Source organism: Apium graveolens, chromosome 3 (genome assembly GCF_009905375.1).
Source record: "Apium graveolens cultivar Ventura chromosome 3, ASM990537v1, whole genome shotgun sequence".
Taxonomy (NCBI): Eukaryota; Viridiplantae; Streptophyta; class Magnoliopsida; order Apiales; family Apiaceae; genus Apium; species Apium graveolens.
Window position 1 is genome coordinate 10,796,808 of NC_133649.1, and position 19,004 is coordinate 10,815,811.

A 19,004-nucleotide genomic window follows, 5' to 3' on the forward strand; every position below is an offset into this window, starting at 1 on the left:
TGCCGCCGCTGGTGATGAGCTCCGGCGAGCCAACGGTGGATGATGATGTATTGACTGAGTCCTAAAATTAAATACATAATTATTTTATTCATTTTATTCGAGGATTATGAATTTTCAGTTCGTGTTATTGAGCAATCGATCTCGTTTTATTGAGAAATTTTCGATTAGTAAATTGATTGGTTATTTCGAATGTGGGTTTGATGATGTACGTGTTGGTGTGTGACTACAAGATTGTTGATTGATTAGATTGAATTGATTGTTGTTGTGTCAATTTGAGATCGACTGGGAGCTAATGAAATAGGGGGAGTGTTGCTCAATTTTTCTAAAAAAAAAATGATACGATAAAATGAATTTAATATTAGAAACAAGAAACACACTTCTATATTAATTTATCTGATTATATTAAATTGTTTTCAAAAATGATTTATTTACTCAAATTGACTTGACTTAGTTGGTTTTAAATTATATTTAGATAATCTTTAATTGATTTAATTGATCGGTTAAAAGAGTTAACTGATAAATTTTATCGACAAGGGATCTATTTAAATAGCAATTGATTCCAATTAACTTGAGTTATATATAAATATTATTTTCTATACTTACTCCAGTGTTATAGATTTCGGAAATCGGAACTATTCGGTCGAGGTATCGATTTATGATTTATCGGATGATTTTTAAAAAATCGGATGATTAATCGGCGATTTATCGGAAATCGGTTAAATCGGACAAATATTTTTGACCGATTTATCGGCGATTTTTGAAAAATCGGCCGATTTCTATAACAGAGACTTACTTTGTATTATCAAGATAAATGTTTTCTTAAAATATTTTTGGATTGTGTTTACATAAGACTGATGTGCATGTATGTTATTTGATAAGTGTTACTTGTATAAGTATTTGAATTGGTATGTGTACGTGAAGTATATATATATAATACTCGTACAGGTATTTTACGTATAGCGAATGGGTAGAATAACGTTAGACTTTCAAGATGAACGATGATTGACTATGAGGATACTGAAATAATGTCTTTATACGTGTAGATTCGGAAAGTGAGAACGCTCGTTTAGGAAAGGAAAGGCCCCACTAGGTGACGTGATAGTAGGTCCTGTGGTCAAGAAAGGAAGCAAATAAAGCAAGTAACATTTCAACCCTTGCCTCCTATGTTGTGATTCGATGTTATGATTGAATACCTACTGTCACCCTTTTTATTAGCCTTGTATGTTGACATGGCTTGTTCCTTTTCCTTTTGAATATTATACCTTATTTCAAATGCAAATGCTTTCAAGTTGATGATAGCTTTGATTTCCTGAATAATGGTTCTTTTGGTACACCCTACCCTTGCTATGTAACAAAGTTTTATGAACTTGAAATTAAGAATGATTTTGAAATTGAAAGGGTCTCAATGATTTCAAAGAGATGGTAAAGATTTTTAAATGGAAAGTATTTTGAAAATGAAAGTTTTCAATCCAAATGATTTTATGAATTTCCATTGATTGGAAGTGTAAGTGGCCGAGTGACGCCGGTCCACTATGAAGACCAGTGAAGGCTGGCACATAATAAAGACCGGTGAGGGTTAGAAATTGAAATGCTGAATATTTGCTAACAGAATTGAAGAAAGCTCAAGTAGCTGCTTTTCCAGAATCATACTTACAACCAAGCAAGGGAGTGACATACATCTGTCTAACCACCAAACATTGCAAACACTTTCAAATTCCTAAGCAATGTGTCATGGCAAACAAAAAGCTGATTATGACTTTAGAGACAGAGTTGAAGACTAAGCAATACAAGACTGTTGAAGATGAAGAAATGATCAAGCTGTTGGGGAGATATCTGAGAGATCCTGAAGCCAATTTGCCCAAAACTCAAATCAATAAGGATAACTTGGATGATGATGAGCAGAAGAAAGATGATCAAAAACCTTCTGGCTCAAATCCAAGTCAATCCTCTAAGGCGACTGGCAGCAAAGAAGGAGATAAGAAAAGAGAAGCTAAGAAGAAAGAAAATGATGAGGAGGGTGAAGAGAGAAGACGGAAGAATAAGGAAGATAGTTCAGAACCACAGAAAAATACCCTACAAATCCAAATCAATCAAACTCTAACCCCTAAGCCAACAAACTCAAACACTCTATCACCTCTAACCTCTAAGCCTAAATTATTGTATAAACACACTGCTAACACCATACTGAAAATACCAATCACCTCAAGCCAAACTTCTCTAAAGAAAATCTCAAACCTACCTTCTTTTAAGCCACCAACCAAAACTCATTAAAAATTTGTTGGAAGAAAACCAAAGAAACTATAAGTTACTGGGAGGGCCATCTGGAATTGCTTCAATCAAAATGATTTTCTACCACTGAAACTGGTGCATCTCAGATAAAGACTACTTTCAACAATTAGTTGAAGAAATGGTCAAAGTTTGGGTTGTATCATTGAGGGAAGTAAGAATCTACTATCAAGACGCATCCTACAATTTACTTGGCAGGAATTTAATGGATATATTTTCAACCACAAAGATAAAGAGGGTAATAAGCTTACTATAGGATAAAGATACTGGTACAATGGCATGAAGGTCTGTATTGGTTGTATGGTTGATAGTAATGGAAGAAAGAAGAGTAAGAGAAAAGGCTGAAAGAGAGGAGAGGGAAAAAAATACATTGAGGAAATATAAATGTTTGAGCAAAAATCTGAAGAACTCGAGGAAAAGGGGATGAGCAGAATATCAAAAGATGGACACTTTCTAAACATCAAGGTTGACAGATTCTCATGATTTAGAGTTGGTTACTTGAATAGTTATTAATTAGATGAGTTGCTCAAGCTTGTGGAAGCTCTAAGAGGGACTCAAATCATAGAAGAATTGCAAGTACTTGTAGACTTAAAGGACCTCATTAGACAGGAAACATGCTATGAGAAATTTGTGTGATATATGCATCTTTCAAACTTATGTAATCACTTAATGTATAAAAGTTATACGTTTGTCAATTTTGTGTGTAATATTTTATTGTTCATTGTAACTTGGGGTTAGTCTTGTTACCAGGTATGAATTTGTGATAAGCAATCTTCTCACAAATTGGGGGAGATTGTTGTGCAAGACATGCTTGTACTTTAACAAGAGTAAGTCAAATTGACAGCCCTGAGAATTAGTTGTATGATAATATAAATTTGTATTTTATATTGTATTACTTGAGTCTGTAAAAATGTAAAATATTAGACTAAAGTATTTTTCTGTAAACAGTTTCAAGCCTAAGAATAAACTCTGGAAGAAGATCAAGAAGATCATGCCTCAAAGAAATTGTGAAGAAGCTTGGAGTTGAATAAATCTGTTTTAGGATAAATATTATAAGTCAAGAAGTCTAAAACAGCTTATAGAGAAGTCTCAGAGATATTGTTAGGCCCTTAACCAACTGTAAATGGGGGGTGAATACAGTTAGTATAATCAACTCGAAAAAGCTTCAACATAATCAACAATTTTTATATAATATGATAAAAACTTATTACACAAGTACTCTCTTGAAAGGATGAACAATTATCCTTGAGAGCTGCTAGGTTATGCGAAATATATAACAATGTCGCAATGCATATAACATGAACCTAAACTATGCTTTTATAGAGCACAACTACCAATGTATAAGGAATCATATTCTATTAACAACAAGGAAACCTATATTATTGCTTCTGAGATAAAGTCCTCCACCGCCTTGAAGTTCCTATTTCCTTTTCCTCTTCGAAGATCAACTGATGTGACAAATACTAATATCATTATCCGTTGACATCATCATCCCTCGAATATCAACATTCGTTGATGTCATCATCATATGTTGATTCACTTCATCATCATCCGTTGATGCTTGTAATCATCATTCGTCGATGCTTTTGATAGTTTGTGTTTGATATCATCAATTGATCTTAACAGATATCGACAAGCCAAATGAATACATGAAGATTGGAGATATCGATAAGCCAAATTATCATTAGAGATCTCAGAGATATCGACAAGTCAAAATGCCTATAGAGATCTCAACAATATCGACAAGTCATTTCTGCATTAGAGAACTCAGAGATATCAACAAGTCTAAATGAAGATATGAAGATCTCTCATTAAAGATCTCAGATATATCGACAAGTTAAAAAGCCTATAGAGATCTTAGAGATATCGACAAGTCATTTCTACATGCAGAAGTTTGGAGACCTCGACAAGCCAAGTTCACTTATAGAGAACTCAGAGACCTCGACAAGTCAAAACACTTATAGAGAACTAAGAGATCTCGATAAGCCATTATACTTATCGAGATATCAGTTCTCTATACAACTGGAGATCTCGATATGAAGCTCAAGTACAGAATGCAGACAAGTTAAATATTCAAGATTATCAATCAACAAACGATCTAATCAGTTAGATTTAAAAGTATACAAAAGCAACTTGAAGAGTGCAAGATCAAAGGCCAAGATTAACTGACAAAGAAAAGTCACAGATTCACAGGATTTGCAAAGATACACTAAGCCAAAAATGGAAAGTTTTAGAGATAACTTAAAGTGGGGTTTAGTACATTATATTGCATGTTGTGTAAACCTGTGTTTACTAATCTATAAAGTAAACACTGGTCCTTTGCTTTTAAATTATTTCAAATAGATCTAGAATTTCTTGTAACTATCTCAAGGAAAAAGTTGAGTTCTTTACTTACAAAGAACCCAGGATTCATAGCAAAACACTAGCTTAATTTTAATACAAAATTAAGTGAGTTTTGAAATAATGTATGCACTGTTTTATTTTAGTTAACATAGTATAGCTGCATTTCTAATCTGCTTTGTTAACCAAGCAATTAACTTTGAAAAAGCCTTTATTTCAAAAAAAAAAAAACTTTGAAAAACCCTTAAAAATAACCAAAACACATTCACCCCCCTCTGTGTTATATTCATTACCTAACATTGGTGTTGTGTACACGAAGAGTAAACACAAAAAGATACTAGAACTCGGTAGTGTACTTTTGATTTTCGTGTTCATATACTTTCGTGTCGTATGCTAAAAATAGAAATATAAAAACTAAATTTTCGCAGCGTGTCGGGTAAATTATTATCGGGTCTAATGACAAGGAAATCTTGGTTTCTGTTATTCCCAAACAATCTAACAAAGAATTACAGAAGGGGGGGGGTGAATATAATTTTGGTTTCTTTTTCGATTTCAAGAACTATTCTGCGTCAAATGTATAACAGTGTTTGATTAAGCAAAAGTGCGGAATGAAAATATTGAAGTAATCAAACACAAAGTAATTAAACATAAGTATTTAAAAACTTTCTGGTGGATTAAACTTTTCCACTAGAGATATATATAAGATTGAGAACTTTGTGATACAAAGATTGTACACAGCTGCTTACAAGTAGAATTACAAAGAACAGAGAAATTCTTTACAGATACAGCTTTATCTATTTCTCTTGTTGATTGCTTGCTTACTTGACTGATTTTTCTACTTGCTACACTTGGTTTTTATATCACCAAGTTACATTGTAAAAAGACAAACTAATCAGACAAAAATGTCTTAGTCTAATTACATGCTTCTTCATTTCTCTATCCAGCATCTTTGAATATCTTCAAGTTAGCATGGAAATGAAAATGCTTCTTTATTCTCTAAAACCTGTAAATAGGATGCCACATCCCATTTGCATCTAATCAACCCATGTGACTGTCAAGTCACTATCAACTATTTTTTGAATTTGATTATCCGTTGAGTGTCTGGTAGATCATCCGTTGAAACCTTGTAGAATCATCCGTTGAAAGTCTTCCATAGCAGTTAACTCCATTTCACTTATGCAAAATTATAAGGCATCTAATATATACAATTAGCCAACCTATCTTACATATCAATCTAGTAGTCAACATGACTTTGAATATCCTACAATTTCTAGATCTCTAAGATATTGTAGTATGCAGGAATGAGTTACAAAACTTATTAATTCATAAGTTACCCTCTCAACGAATGTAAAGGTGATCATCCGTTGAGAGCTACAAAATCACTGAATTAAATCTACTGAGGTATTTTGGTGAACTTATCCTCAAGTCTATGACATATTCCTAACAGTTACCTACCTAGACTTGAAAAATTGTTCGTGTTGTTTGCTTGGTTTCCTACCTAGATCTAAAAAATTGTTCGTGTCGTATACTTTCGTATTTCGTGTAATTGGCGTGTATAACTGAAAATGACATGAATGAAAGCTGTGTACCTAATATGCTGACACTAGCACGATATTGTTGGAAAACTACACAACAAGGACCAAAGTCCACTAATATTTTCGTGTACTTTTATTTACACGAAAATAAAATAATACGAACTGGTACACAAATTAAAAATAACATGAAATATATACTACACAAAAACGAAATAATTGAATGATGGGGTGCCGTAAAGTTGTCAATCAAATAGAAATGTTTAAAATATAACATCCAGGTACACAACCGAATTTATATCGAACCAACACCTACCACAAGTCAGTTAAAAAACTAGTTATTTAGTACTCCCTCCGTCCTAATTTATCTGTCCAGTTTGACTTTTGCAAGGTACATTGACCGCATAGTTCCGTTGAATATTTTTCAAATTTTCTTTTTGTGAATAAAAATTTAAGATTTGAATATTTATTTACAAAAAAAAATTTGAAAAATAATCAACGGAACTATGCGGTCAATGCACCTTAAATTACGTGCAAAAGTCAAACTAGACAGATAAATTGAGGGTATCTAGTACAATTATGTACACATGATTTTCATAATCCAGGTTACGCAGTGTTCTTAGCGAAGATGAGTCGCAACAAAAGCTTGATTCAAGGCTCCAGCAAAACAGGTGGTCAGCCCAACCCGAATGAGAAGAAGAGGGTCAGTCAAACTGCGGTCCACTCATACACTTTTTCATCTAAATTGGAAGCCAAGTTTTTGTAGATTTTATGGTATTGGTGAAAGCCACTAAGATCTCCTATGATTTTGTCATCCTCTTCATTTGATCATAAAATCAATCAGCATCTATACATGACCACCATTATCATTATTATTCTCATACTGTGAGATGAAATTTACTGCATACATACGTGTTTCTCATATATTTTTTCAATTTACACAGAAATGAATTAGTCATTTCAATATTCCAGTGTACAAGTGTCTGTTGATAATTTTGCAGAAATTCACGCAGTTTACCAACAACTGTTATCTTATGTTTTCAAGATTTCAAACGATTAAATCACCCACATGACCATGGCGCGTGCATTGTGGGACAAGATTGTTAATGGACCAATTATTAACTTGTATTTGGGTGGTTTAACATTGACTGTTTGAAAGGAACCATCAATCTGCTTTACTTTAACAACCATATATAAGTATTTTCTTCATCTTTCCTACCTTGTGTTACACCAAATATTCATGAAATTTTGATTTGATTGTTACAATTGTGCGGAGGTCTCTGCACATAAGGAGACACGAGAAGACAACAAACATTATATAGAGTTGTTTGGGGACGACATATTAGAGTAGTTGAGTTAATTCTCATGTGAGTCCGACAATGGGCTCGGGTTTTGACTTGACCACTTCAAACATTTTGTATATTTTGTATTAGTATATCCTAATTTCGTTATTTTCCTATTTTGTTCGATATTGCACATGACTACATTTTTCACTTATTATATTTGTATTGGGTTAAGACGGGGTATTCACGAATGCAACCTCTTTACTTTTCGAAATAGAGACATGATCCGCAGACATTTTTTTGGTTTATGTTGTGCAAGTCATGCCTGTACATAACAAGATTAAGTCATCTTGACAACCCTAAGGATAAGTTGAATCTTAACCTAATTTTGTATTCTGTAATTATATTACTTAACTCTGTAAAAATGTTAAGTAGATTAGACTGTAGGATTTTTCTGTGAACAACCATCAAGCTAAGGAATAAACTCTGGAAGAAGATCAAATCCTGATCATGGCTCAGAGAGAAGTGTAGTAGCTTGGATTTGAATAATACTATTCTAGAAAAAATGTTCTAAGTCAGATATTGACAAGTCACAGATCAAGGAATATATAAAAGTCTGCCGAGAAGTCCAAAATGACTTGTAGAGAAGTCCCAAGAGATATCGACAAGTCAAAAAGTATATGTAGAGAACTGAAGATATCAAAAAGTCATTTTTTCATGTAGAGATCTAGAGATATCGACAAATCAAATTTTCATATAGAGAACTAAAGATATCGACAAGTCAAAAGCCTATGTAGAAAACTGAAGATATCGACAAGTCATCCTACATGTAGAGAACTGGAGACTTCAACAAGTCTTTAACACATGTAGAGAACTCAAGATATTGATAAGTCATTTTACTTATCGATATGTGACATCTCTACAGAACAAAAGAGATATCGATAAACTACTTCATAATTTAGAATGCAGACAAATTAAAAATTCAAGATTATCAGTCAACAAACAATTCTATCACTGAATTGGAAAGACTACAAATACAGCTTAAAGAATACAAGATCAATGACCAAGATTTACTGGACAAAGGAGGGTCACAATCTTATTAGATTCTGCACAGATTTGCTAACACTGGAAATGAAAAATATACAAAGTAGCTTTAGAAACCGTGTTAGTCCATTTTAGTGCAAGTTTTGTAATCCCGTGCGTGCATGTTGATCTATAAAACATGTCACGAGTCCTTTGTTTATATGAAATAAATAGATCTAGGAAATATCTTGTATTCTCTCTCAAGAATCGTAGTTGAGTTCTTATTTTTAAAAACACGGATTTCTAGCAAAACAAATTTTATTTTAATAAATTAAGTGAGTTTTTGATATTTGCTTGTGTGTTTTGCATTAGTACTTTATCTTTACATATTCATACAAACTGTTTTATTCCATAAGTAAGAAAGATGATTCAAATTCAATAAAATACATGCAGTCCCGCTCTGTTTTGCATTTCATATCTAACGGTTTATAACTATAAAAACTCCAAATACTATTATTATCATCGATGTAGGATGTTACATAAATACATACATATATATATATAATTAGTATAAAAAGTATATTAATACTACTTTTAGTTTAAGAGTCACTTAACAGTTTAATTTAAGGGATCATACATGCAATTTTCAAAATTTGTTAATTATTGAAGTAAAATGTTATAAAATTTACATGTTGAGTATAATATAAAATTAATATATACAATAATTTGGTAAGATCGACCAGTATCTTATGAATATGATATAGTTCCGCATCAAAATTTATTTAAAAATAAGTAGTATTATAATTAATGATTAGAAATATAAGAAAATTTCTAATTTTATACTGGTAAAATTATTTTATTTTTCTGAAAATGGCACAACAATTATTTTGAATTTTTAGTTGTTGATATATTAGTGATTTTTCTTTATAAATAGATACAAAGTGTTTTTGTGATTATAGATTTTGATGGTATATATACAACTATGTACTGCATACTCAAGGTAAATATCCTAAACACGTGCTTAAAAACATTTTACTTGTACTATAATATACTTATATATTTATATAAAATATTCATTGAAAACATTAAATAAATCATACCTCAATTAAAAAAAAGAGTAATGCTATAGTTATGAATATACGATTCAAAAACTTGATCTCAAATGATGTGACAATGATGAATATGATTTTATAGTGGGATTTATGTGAATACGGGAAATCCACTATTATTAATTGTTTTATAGCTAATCACACCACGCCACATGGAATTTGAGATTCATTTTAGGTACCAATTTAGGATATCGTTAATCGATCGATTAATTGGAGTTTGGGCCGTTTTCGTCTCGACTAATTAAAAATCGAGTCAACGGTCAAAAGTCGTCCGATTGAGTAAAAATCGGTTAATTTGGGTAAAAAAATCGATTGATTAGATCAAAGGGTAAAAACTAATAAAAAATATTTATTTGAAAAAAAATTGAAATTCAAAATAATAATTAATATTTAATTATAATATATTAACTTATATTGACTATCGTATTCTCCCAAACCTTCGTATATTTATCCAGATCTCTGTTTATTCAATTAAATTACTCTTGTCTTTCCCGAATATTTGCTTAATCGATTCATTCATTTCATAATCTCTTGTAGTTAATTTGACATTTAACTAAATTTAGCAGATAACGAATTTATATTTAATTTATGTATAGTAAGTATTAATTTTTTAAATACTAAGTGAGTATTAATTATTATTTATAAATCAACTACCAAAAAATATGTATAAATTCACTAAAATATCAAATATAAATTAATAATATGTGATATTATTTTCGTAAATTTTATGAAAACTTAATAAAATGTAAATAAAATTATATTTTATTATTTAATTAATTAAATTATTTCCTATTAGTACTCTAATTAATTACCGATAATCCAATTAATCATTGAAATCTAGCTCCCCGAATAATGCAACATTTTGAATTTTAGAACGCCTTAAACACACTTATTTTCAAAATTTAAGGATGTGTATTTATTTCAGATTTTAGAGGATTTATAACAATACATTAATTTTGAATGATTGTTGTTGATATGGTTGATTTTAATTGTATGCGGATTTTAGCGGAGTTATTGAATAAATCTTGTTGAGTTTTGCCAATTTGAGTAGTAATTTATACAAATCCATCAAAATCTCTTGGATTTTGCTACGATTTCTGAAAGTATAAAATATACTAGCAAATCTATCAAAATCTACAATTTTATAAAATACAAAAAAAATCTTGGACTTTTGAATACCGCCAAATTTTAATAATTTTTTTAAAATCCAAATGGAATATCACCAAATTTCAATGAATTTTTTAAAATCTGAAATCAATATCATCAGATTTTATCAGATTTTAAAAGATTTATTAAAATCCAAATTAAATATCCTAAAATTTTTAAATATCCAACAAATTCGAACTCTGCACGTTGTTTCACGCAACTGGCCAAGAAAGTACAATAATACAAATCCAATTACCATTTACCAATATGCTTCTTGCTATTTTTCTCTTTCCCTATAATACAACCTGTCCGTGTGTTTCTTTCACAAAATCTTAAACACAGTTTCCATATTTAGAGATTCATTCCCATATATACATACCTTCACCGATTCAAACTCCGAAACAAACAACTCTTTTCTTGGCCATTAAAATCCCACAAAAACTTCAACACAAACACACACACACCATTAAATCAATCAATGGAGATTAACGTGGGTGATTCAGTAGAGGTCTACAGCAATGAAGATGGCTTCTTGGGCTCTTATTTTCTTGCACAGGTTTTAAAAAAGGTCACAAACAAACACAAGAAACTCGAGTTTTTAGTAGAGTACAAGACTCTTTTGGATGATAAAGATGAAAAGAAAGCGTTTAGAGAGACAGTTGAGGCTTATAAAGTGAGACCAGTGCCTCCTGTAATTAGGGTTGCAGAGTTTGATGTGTTGGATAAAGTGGATGTTTATGATAATGATGGTTGGTGGGTTGGTAGAGTTACGGATAAGTTTGATTATGTTTACACTGTTTATTTTGATAGCACTGGTGATGAATGGACTTATCACTTTGATAAGTTGAGACTTCATCAAGAATATAGTAATGGGGTGTGGAAGGCTTCTTCTCGGTGTAGAAACATGGGTTGATTGTACTTTCGTGTTTCGTATACTTGAATGCCAAATTCATGCACGACGTTGGATTATGTCATGTACGTTTGTAGTCGTTTGATTTTTTTAATGCTATGTATTTGTATGACTTGAACTATGGTAAAGTTAAAGTGCATTCGGTTTTTTTTCCAAAGAATTGAGTGGAAGGCATATCAGACTCCATAGTCTTTTTGATTTGTTTCATCTCAGCTGTATTTTGTATTATGATCTTTACAAGGTTTGTGATTGAGTTGTACATAAAATTTCTGATGTATCAAACAGAGCGGTACATGTAAACTAGGAGGTTAGGTTTTTGGTGTGGATGCATGGAATCCCGTATTTACGTAGGGCTGTATTATTCTGCACCAACCGTAGACATAGGTAACCTTGCTGATAATTCTATGTTAAGTAATAAACTAAATTAAAGAAAAAATTAGAGAAAGATCAATACAGAACTGATTCATTAATGTGAAAGGGCAAAACATTCTTGCAAAGAGTTAACATTATTCACTGCTATTAGCTTAGCATTTGAGCAGCTACAACCCAAGAAATAGTTCTTGGCCAACAAAATCACAACCTTCCCTTCCCCACTTAAGAGAGGCAGAGTTAACAACTCGGCATTTAATCGATTCCCGGAAAAAACATCTTTAACAAACACGAGCTAGAAAAAGATGAAACGATACAAAAGAGTTAGCCAGTGTTTTGCATACCAGCAGCAATACCCTTCATTGTCAAAATGAGGGTATCCTCCAATCCAGGGGCATATTCACTTGTAGGGTTTAGGTCTACCAGTGAAACAGTTTTCTCTTTGGAAATATGAGGCCTACACGTCACTTTGTAGTCGGGATCACGAATCCGTTTTAGTGTGTACGCCTGGCACACATTCAAGGTTGTAATGTATGAATCACGCAGCCGAATCCGCTGCTTCAAGGTCGGGGATGCTTCAAGAATTTCCTTGTGCTCGGCAATCTGCCAAAAGAGAACTTGTTATTCGATAGAGTTAAGCAATCTAACTAAATTTGAATAACTTGTGGTCCCATTCTCCTACGGATTAAACTCTAGTATGTCGTCAATTAAATTACCTTGAGAAGAAGGCTCTTAGTTTCCTCATATTTAGACCTCAAATGCTCTCCGAATGACCATAAATCTTTCGAAACAAGGAGCTTGTCATTTAAAGCAGCGATGCCAGGGTCTCCCTTGGCGAACACCATCTCAACCAAATCAATAGTGACTCTAAAAAATGGCCATGATTTATACATTTCCTGCACCATTTGGAGATTCTTGGGATTTTTCTCGATGACGTGTTTAAAGGCTCCACCAAAACCAAGCCAAACAGGAAGATGAAACCTTGTCTGTGTCCAGGCAAAGATCCAAGGGATAGCTCGGAGTGATTCAATACCACCACTTGCCTTTCTTTTAGATGGACGGCTCCCAATATTCATCCGTCCATACTCCAGTTCCGGAGTGGCCTACATCATAAACAAAGTACAATCAATCACTAAAAATGGCACAATAGAGAAATTTTAAACAAAGTTTAGGTTGCATCTTACGAGGCGGAAATACTCGACAAACCGGGGTTCCTTGAAAACTATATTACGGTACTCCTCTGTAGCAACAGCAGCCATTTCATCCATAAGTGCACGCCATTCAGGTTTTGGTGAGATTGGTGGATGCATTCCATGCTCAAGTGTAGCAGAAGTAAAACGTTGAAGTGTCCTAAAGCACAAGCTCTGTTCACCAAATGATTGCTCAATAACTTCACCCTGAACTGTAACCCGGAGAGATCCGTGGATAGTTTCAGGAGGTTGAGACAGTATAGCAAGATGGGTGGGGCCACCACCCCTCCCAACCGTCCCTCCTCGACCATGGAACATCGTTAGCTTTACGCCATACTGCTTTGAAACTTTAATAAGCTCCTCTTGAGCCTTGTATAGCTGCCAGGCTGCTGTAAATCGCCCGGCATCTTTACCTGAATCAGAGTAACCAATCATGACTTCTTGCTTACCATCAATCCTGTTTTTGTACCATTCAATTGAAAAAAGCCGAGCAACAGCAGCTGGAGCGGCCTCTAAATCAGCAAGTTTCTCAAACAGAGGAACAACCCTTAGGGGCTTCTTTACATGACATTCACGCTGTAGAAGCTCCACAGCAAGCACATCAGACGGTGATGTTGCCATGGAGATTATGTATGCTCCAAAGCAGTCAGATGGGAGCTCTGCTATGACATGGAATGTATCTAACACTTCAGCAATTTCTTCAGTCTTGGGAAGATCAGGCCCAAAAAGAGGACGCTTATGACCGAGTTCAGACAAAAGCCATTCTTGCCTACTTTCTTCAGACCATTCCTTATAGGAACCAATTTCCAAGTGTTTGGTAACGGCATCCAGGACATCAGTGTGCCTGTCTGATTCCTGTCTGATATCGAGTCTCACCATTGACAGTCCAAAGGTGGAAACTTGCCTCAAAAAATCAAGAAGGCTGCCATCAGCAATGGGCCGGTCCCCACAAGCACAAAGAGATCTGTAGCAAAGCTCGAGAGATCCCAAGAACTACATAAAACAACTATAATCAGCAAATATGTGCTACTAGCCCAGAGGTTGACAATTATTACACACACTATAATACTAATTTACTGGCCCGAATGTAAATTCAGATCTTTTAAAAAAAATTGATCTCGTAAAAACTGAACTTCCGGAAAGACAATCCCGCACGCACACTAATACATCTACATATAGAATCCTTAATAACTGGTAGAGTTGTGCATACTTTCATTTTAAGCTGCACTAGATCAAAACTTCAGGTTTTGATAAAAAAAATATATATAGAAGGATACCTGGTCAATATTGGTGTATGTTGCCTCCTCTGGAATGTCAGACTTGTTATGTGATAATATATGACGAGAACGTTCACGAGTATTATACAGTTTATCCCTCACTTCACCAAGAATTACACGATATGGTTCAGTGGTAGGAACCTGCCTCCAAAACTCTAAACAGGAAGCAGCAACAATTTAGTTTATATACTACAATTGTGTTCCCTATCCTTTCTGACAGACATAATGGGAATACTATTAGAGTTTTGTTTTTGTTAAGTAATATATTAGGATTCTATTCCCCATCCTAAATGCAGACACAATAGGCTAATGGGAACCCCCGAAAACAAAACGCCAGTTACCTATGTAGTGTTTTGTTGTGTCTCTCCTGGCAGATCTGTAAATTTCATCTGCCCGAACTCGAGCCTCGTCATTGCATCGCCACATAGACATCTAACGAAGGAGTTCAATTTAAGTTATACTCGCGAGCAGGTCATCAGAGAGAAATATAAATAACTTTCAATTATGGGTAGTTCTTTATGTACCTCAAACATGAGATCCTCTATCTGCGAAAAGTACAAATTAGCAGCCATCATTCGGGCCAATAAGCAAACATCCCTTGTGACCTCCGGGGTGACCCTTGGGTTGCCTGAATCATTTAGCTTGAAACGTAACTAAGCGATAAATTCCTCCAATTATAAGTTTTATCGACAAGACTTATCTTTACTAAACCAAGGGCATAGACATTGGAAATATGTATAGATACAATTGCTATTCTGGTGTGTGCGCGTGTGTGCTTGCGTGATTTTTGTAACATTCCATAGGAGGATAGTTCAATACCATCACGATCGCCGCCCATCCAGGAAGAGAACTGAATAAGAGGTGCATTGTATGGAACACGCTCATTTATCCCTATAGTCTTCAAAGCTGTGTCAACACGTCGTAAGAACTTGGGAACGCCTTTCCAGATTGTTTCATGGAAGTAGCTCATTCCAGCTCTCATCTCGTCTAGTGGGGTTGGTTGTGCCCTTCGGATCTCATCAGTGCGGAAAGCAGCTTGAATCTGTAACATACAAATAAATTAATGAATGAAATTATCAATGATACACATCATACTACAAATCATATGTAAATTTGTATATCTCTTTGACAAACAAGGTAGATGAATAAAGTCTACCAGTAAGAAAGTGTTATAAGGAATTAAGCGAATGTATTAGCAAGAAAGTTATAGGAAGCTAAGCAGATGATCCAAAGAAATCTTTAATGTACAGAAATCACTTGAAAATCATATACTAATAAACACTCAAAGCTTAGGATTTAAGATCAAAGAGAAATCCTTTGATTTTCTTCCTTATCATGCAATGAAAAATAATATGGTAAGCGACCATATAGTTCTTGAAAAGTAACAGAAACAACCACTGTATGCACACAGACAGAATTTCTTCAAGGCAAAGTCTAGCTTTAGTGGAAGCCATTTTATCACATTATACAATTAGAAACTCCAAATGTGAAATGGAATTCCAAGTTCAAAATTTTGGAGGAAATAGTATAGATGACAGAGGAAATTCTTTACAACTATTCAGACAATGAAGTAAATAAGATATATAATGATGTCATGCAGACCAAACCACTGTATAGTAACTAACACTCACTTCCCGCTGCAAAGCTTCGTCAACCTCTTTTTTGTCATCAGGAGTAATGTCTTCGTTATATAGTTGTGCTAAACAGTTTCTTATCCTGTGCAAAACTGGAATCTATTAAAATCAAAGAAACTAATAGAAACATGAGAAAGAAGTAAATAAACTGTATCATGGCAGCCATGTTTAGATCATATGCTTCCTAAAATATCTACACCATACTTTACCAAGTTTAATTCTTTACGTACAAACCTTCCATGTTTCTGAAGCAAAGATCTTCGGACTGACTGAGTAGGATGTGCAGTAAAGACCAGATCAACAGTTTGATTCTTTAGTGCATCAAAAATTTGTTCAGGAGACTTGTTCATTTTTACAAGTTTTTTAAAAGTCTCTTCGATGTCTGATTCAGTTATTGCTGAGTTCTCATCAACAAAATCTCCCTTTTTCGACTTGTTTCTTCTACGGGTAGCAATCTGAACCTCCTCAGCCAAATTGGCCAAATTAAGCATATGCGAGAAAGATTTTGCAATGACAATAGAATCTCCTGGATCCAAACTAGTTAACACCTTTCCCAGCTCCTCCAACTTCTTTGGATCATGCTTACCTTCATAATCAGCTGAAAGTTCATAACATTCTTGAACCTTCACAATTCAAACACCCCAATCACATAAACTTAAAATAATTTTTCAAAATCATATCAACTTCCAAAACAATGAAGCTCAATTATGCCAAGCTAAAGGTCTAATCTAACTATTGTCCAAAGTCATGATTAATCTAAATTACCAAAATAACATCCTGAACACAACTAACAATATCATCATATCATATTAAACTGCAACCTCCGATGAACAGACAAATTACGGTGGACCCCATAAACATATGTCCAGAGAGAACTTTAGCCCAATTAAAATATTAAAGATTAGTTGTACTACATCTATATTTAAACCTATTATCCGCCTCGGTTCAATTTACAATATCGAGCAACACAAATAAGATTGAAGTTCAGTACTTGGTATAACTAAAATTACCTTAAAAATATATAATTTTCTCCTAATTTTTGAATTTTGTCGTAAGAAAGATATTTCAAATTCATTCATATATAATGTCTTCGATAACAACAACTTATCATACAATCAATACTTGCTAAAGCTGTACTAATATATTATTATTCCTACCGCGCCCACACTACATAAAAAATCCTGGATCCGTCACTGCACCATAAATGGAATTCAACAAAAGTGCACTTATAAAACTTAAAACATTAAATTTGGAATTTTGGTACCGTTTCCCTAAGATCATCCCCATGTAAATCTTGAAGAATATCGAGAAAGCGATCGAGTAACAAGGCATCATACTCCACAAGCTTGTCATCTTCGGACACTTTGGCGGGAACCAGAGACCTCAAATGAGCATCAATAGATGCTAATTTCTCCACGTTACGATTAGCCATTCTCAACCAAAACACACTACTAGTCCAGTAATTCTAACCAAACCCCTGAAACTAAAAAACGTAAATCATGCAATCACAATGAATCAAAAAATAGCCACATATTTTGATGAGAGAAATAAGGGGCAGAAAAAAGAGGATCAAAGCACAGGAAATAAAAAAGAGAGAGACACGTGGAGTACATAAAAGAGGTTGCCTAGAATGTAACGGACATGAACTAGAAAACTTGGGTATGTTCCAAAAATTAAAGAATAAGTAGTTACAATATTTTTACCTGGAAAGGATGTCACACTTTGTGCAGAAAATAGTGAGAATTATGTGGAGTAACATATGATCAGAGAAGAGAGAGAGAGAGAGAGAGATTTGTACACTAGCTATGGAGAGATGTGAAGTGAATGAAGGTTATTTTTGGTAAAGAAACAAAAGGATCATACTCATCCTATGTAGTTTCTTTTATTAAAATCATTATGTTCACATTATTGGTTTGAAATATAACAATTGTTCTGATCAATAAACACTATATTGTAAAGAAATCATGCTTGCTTTGAAGCAAATTTAATGAGATCATAATGAGATGAAATATGTAGAATTTACATAATATTTAAAAAAAGATTAATATAAACTACGACGTATTTATATTTTTTGTTTTTGCTTCTGTTAGATTTTTGTGTACATATTTCTAAGAATTTTGACCACATAGTTAAAATAATATTTTTAAAATTTTCTTTTTGTATATAAAAATTATATAACTAAAACTTTAATTCACAAAATGAAAATTTTAAAAATTATTATTTTAACAACAGGGTTAATAAACTTAGAAATGTGTGTACCAAGGTCAAACGACATATAAAAAGATAAAATGAGTATTTAACAATTAAGTTAAAGTTGTCTAACATAATCTCAAATATTAATATATTTGGAAAATATTAACATATACAACACATAATTTGTTTTGATATGTACACTGAGGCCAATACTTTCCGTGAGATCAATACTTTCGGGACTAACAAATAAGGAATTATGAAAAATATAAAAGGAACTGATGTATTATTTATTGACTAATTTTATTGTTATGAGGTGTGAAACCTTTAAGTGATACTGTGATCTATAGGGCATTTATGCATATAATTTTTTTTGTTGCCAAAACCATGGGTACCATTTACAATAAGCTGTAATGGTGTATCAAACCAGGTGCAGTGTCTATAGAATAGTAAAAAGTTTACATAATGCAGGAGTATTTTTTTTTTATAAAAAAAATATACACATGAAAACAACCGGTGATCATGAAGATTTGTTTTTGGTTAATATTCAATCACAAGTATAGCACACTACGAATTTTTATTTAAGTTTAGGTAGGGCGGTCCTTACCAATCAGTATCTTTTCATATATATAAAACAAAACAAAAAATCTTTGAGTTCAATACTTTAATTTCATATACATTTAAAAATTAATTTTATAGGCCATTTTCCATTTCC

General features: G+C 33.2%; 2 protein-coding genes across 4 annotated transcripts; one reads left to right on the forward strand and one right to left on the reverse strand.

The window, feature by feature from the left end:
- Positions 1–11,197: 11,197 nt before the first annotated feature.
- On the forward strand, positions 11,198–11,632 carry LOC141713865 (protein AGENET DOMAIN (AGD)-CONTAINING P1-like). Its single transcript, XM_074517432.1, has one exon. The coding sequence runs from the start codon at positions 11,198–11,200 to the stop codon at positions 11,630–11,632; it is 435 nt and encodes a 144-aa protein (XP_074373533.1).
- A 446-nt stretch (positions 11,633–12,078) lies between these two features.
- Positions 12,079–17,957, reverse strand: LOC141711656 (phosphoenolpyruvate carboxylase 2-like). Of its 3 annotated transcripts, none has more exons than XM_074514255.1 (11): positions 17,803–17,957; positions 17,364–17,576; positions 16,334–16,722; positions 16,097–16,181; positions 15,285–15,507; positions 14,990–15,093; positions 14,807–14,897; positions 14,466–14,620; positions 13,183–14,181; positions 12,715–13,101; positions 12,079–12,601 (listed from the first exon to the last, which is right to left on the reverse strand). In XM_074514255.1, the coding sequence occupies exons 2-11, from the start codon at positions 17,529–17,531 to the stop codon at positions 12,323–12,325; spliced, it is 2,880 nt and encodes a 959-aa protein (XP_074370356.1). In that variant the 5' UTR covers positions 17,532–17,576; positions 17,803–17,957; the 3' UTR covers positions 12,079–12,322. The 3 variants fall into 3 exon arrangements, with proteins under 3 accessions (XP_074370356.1, XP_074370357.1, XP_074370358.1); XM_074514256.1 differs by having other exon boundaries at positions 17,364–17,582; positions 17,803–17,943; XM_074514257.1 differs by lacking the exon at positions 17,803–17,957 and having other exon boundaries at positions 17,364–17,715.
- Positions 17,958–19,004: the final 1,047 nt, after the last annotated feature.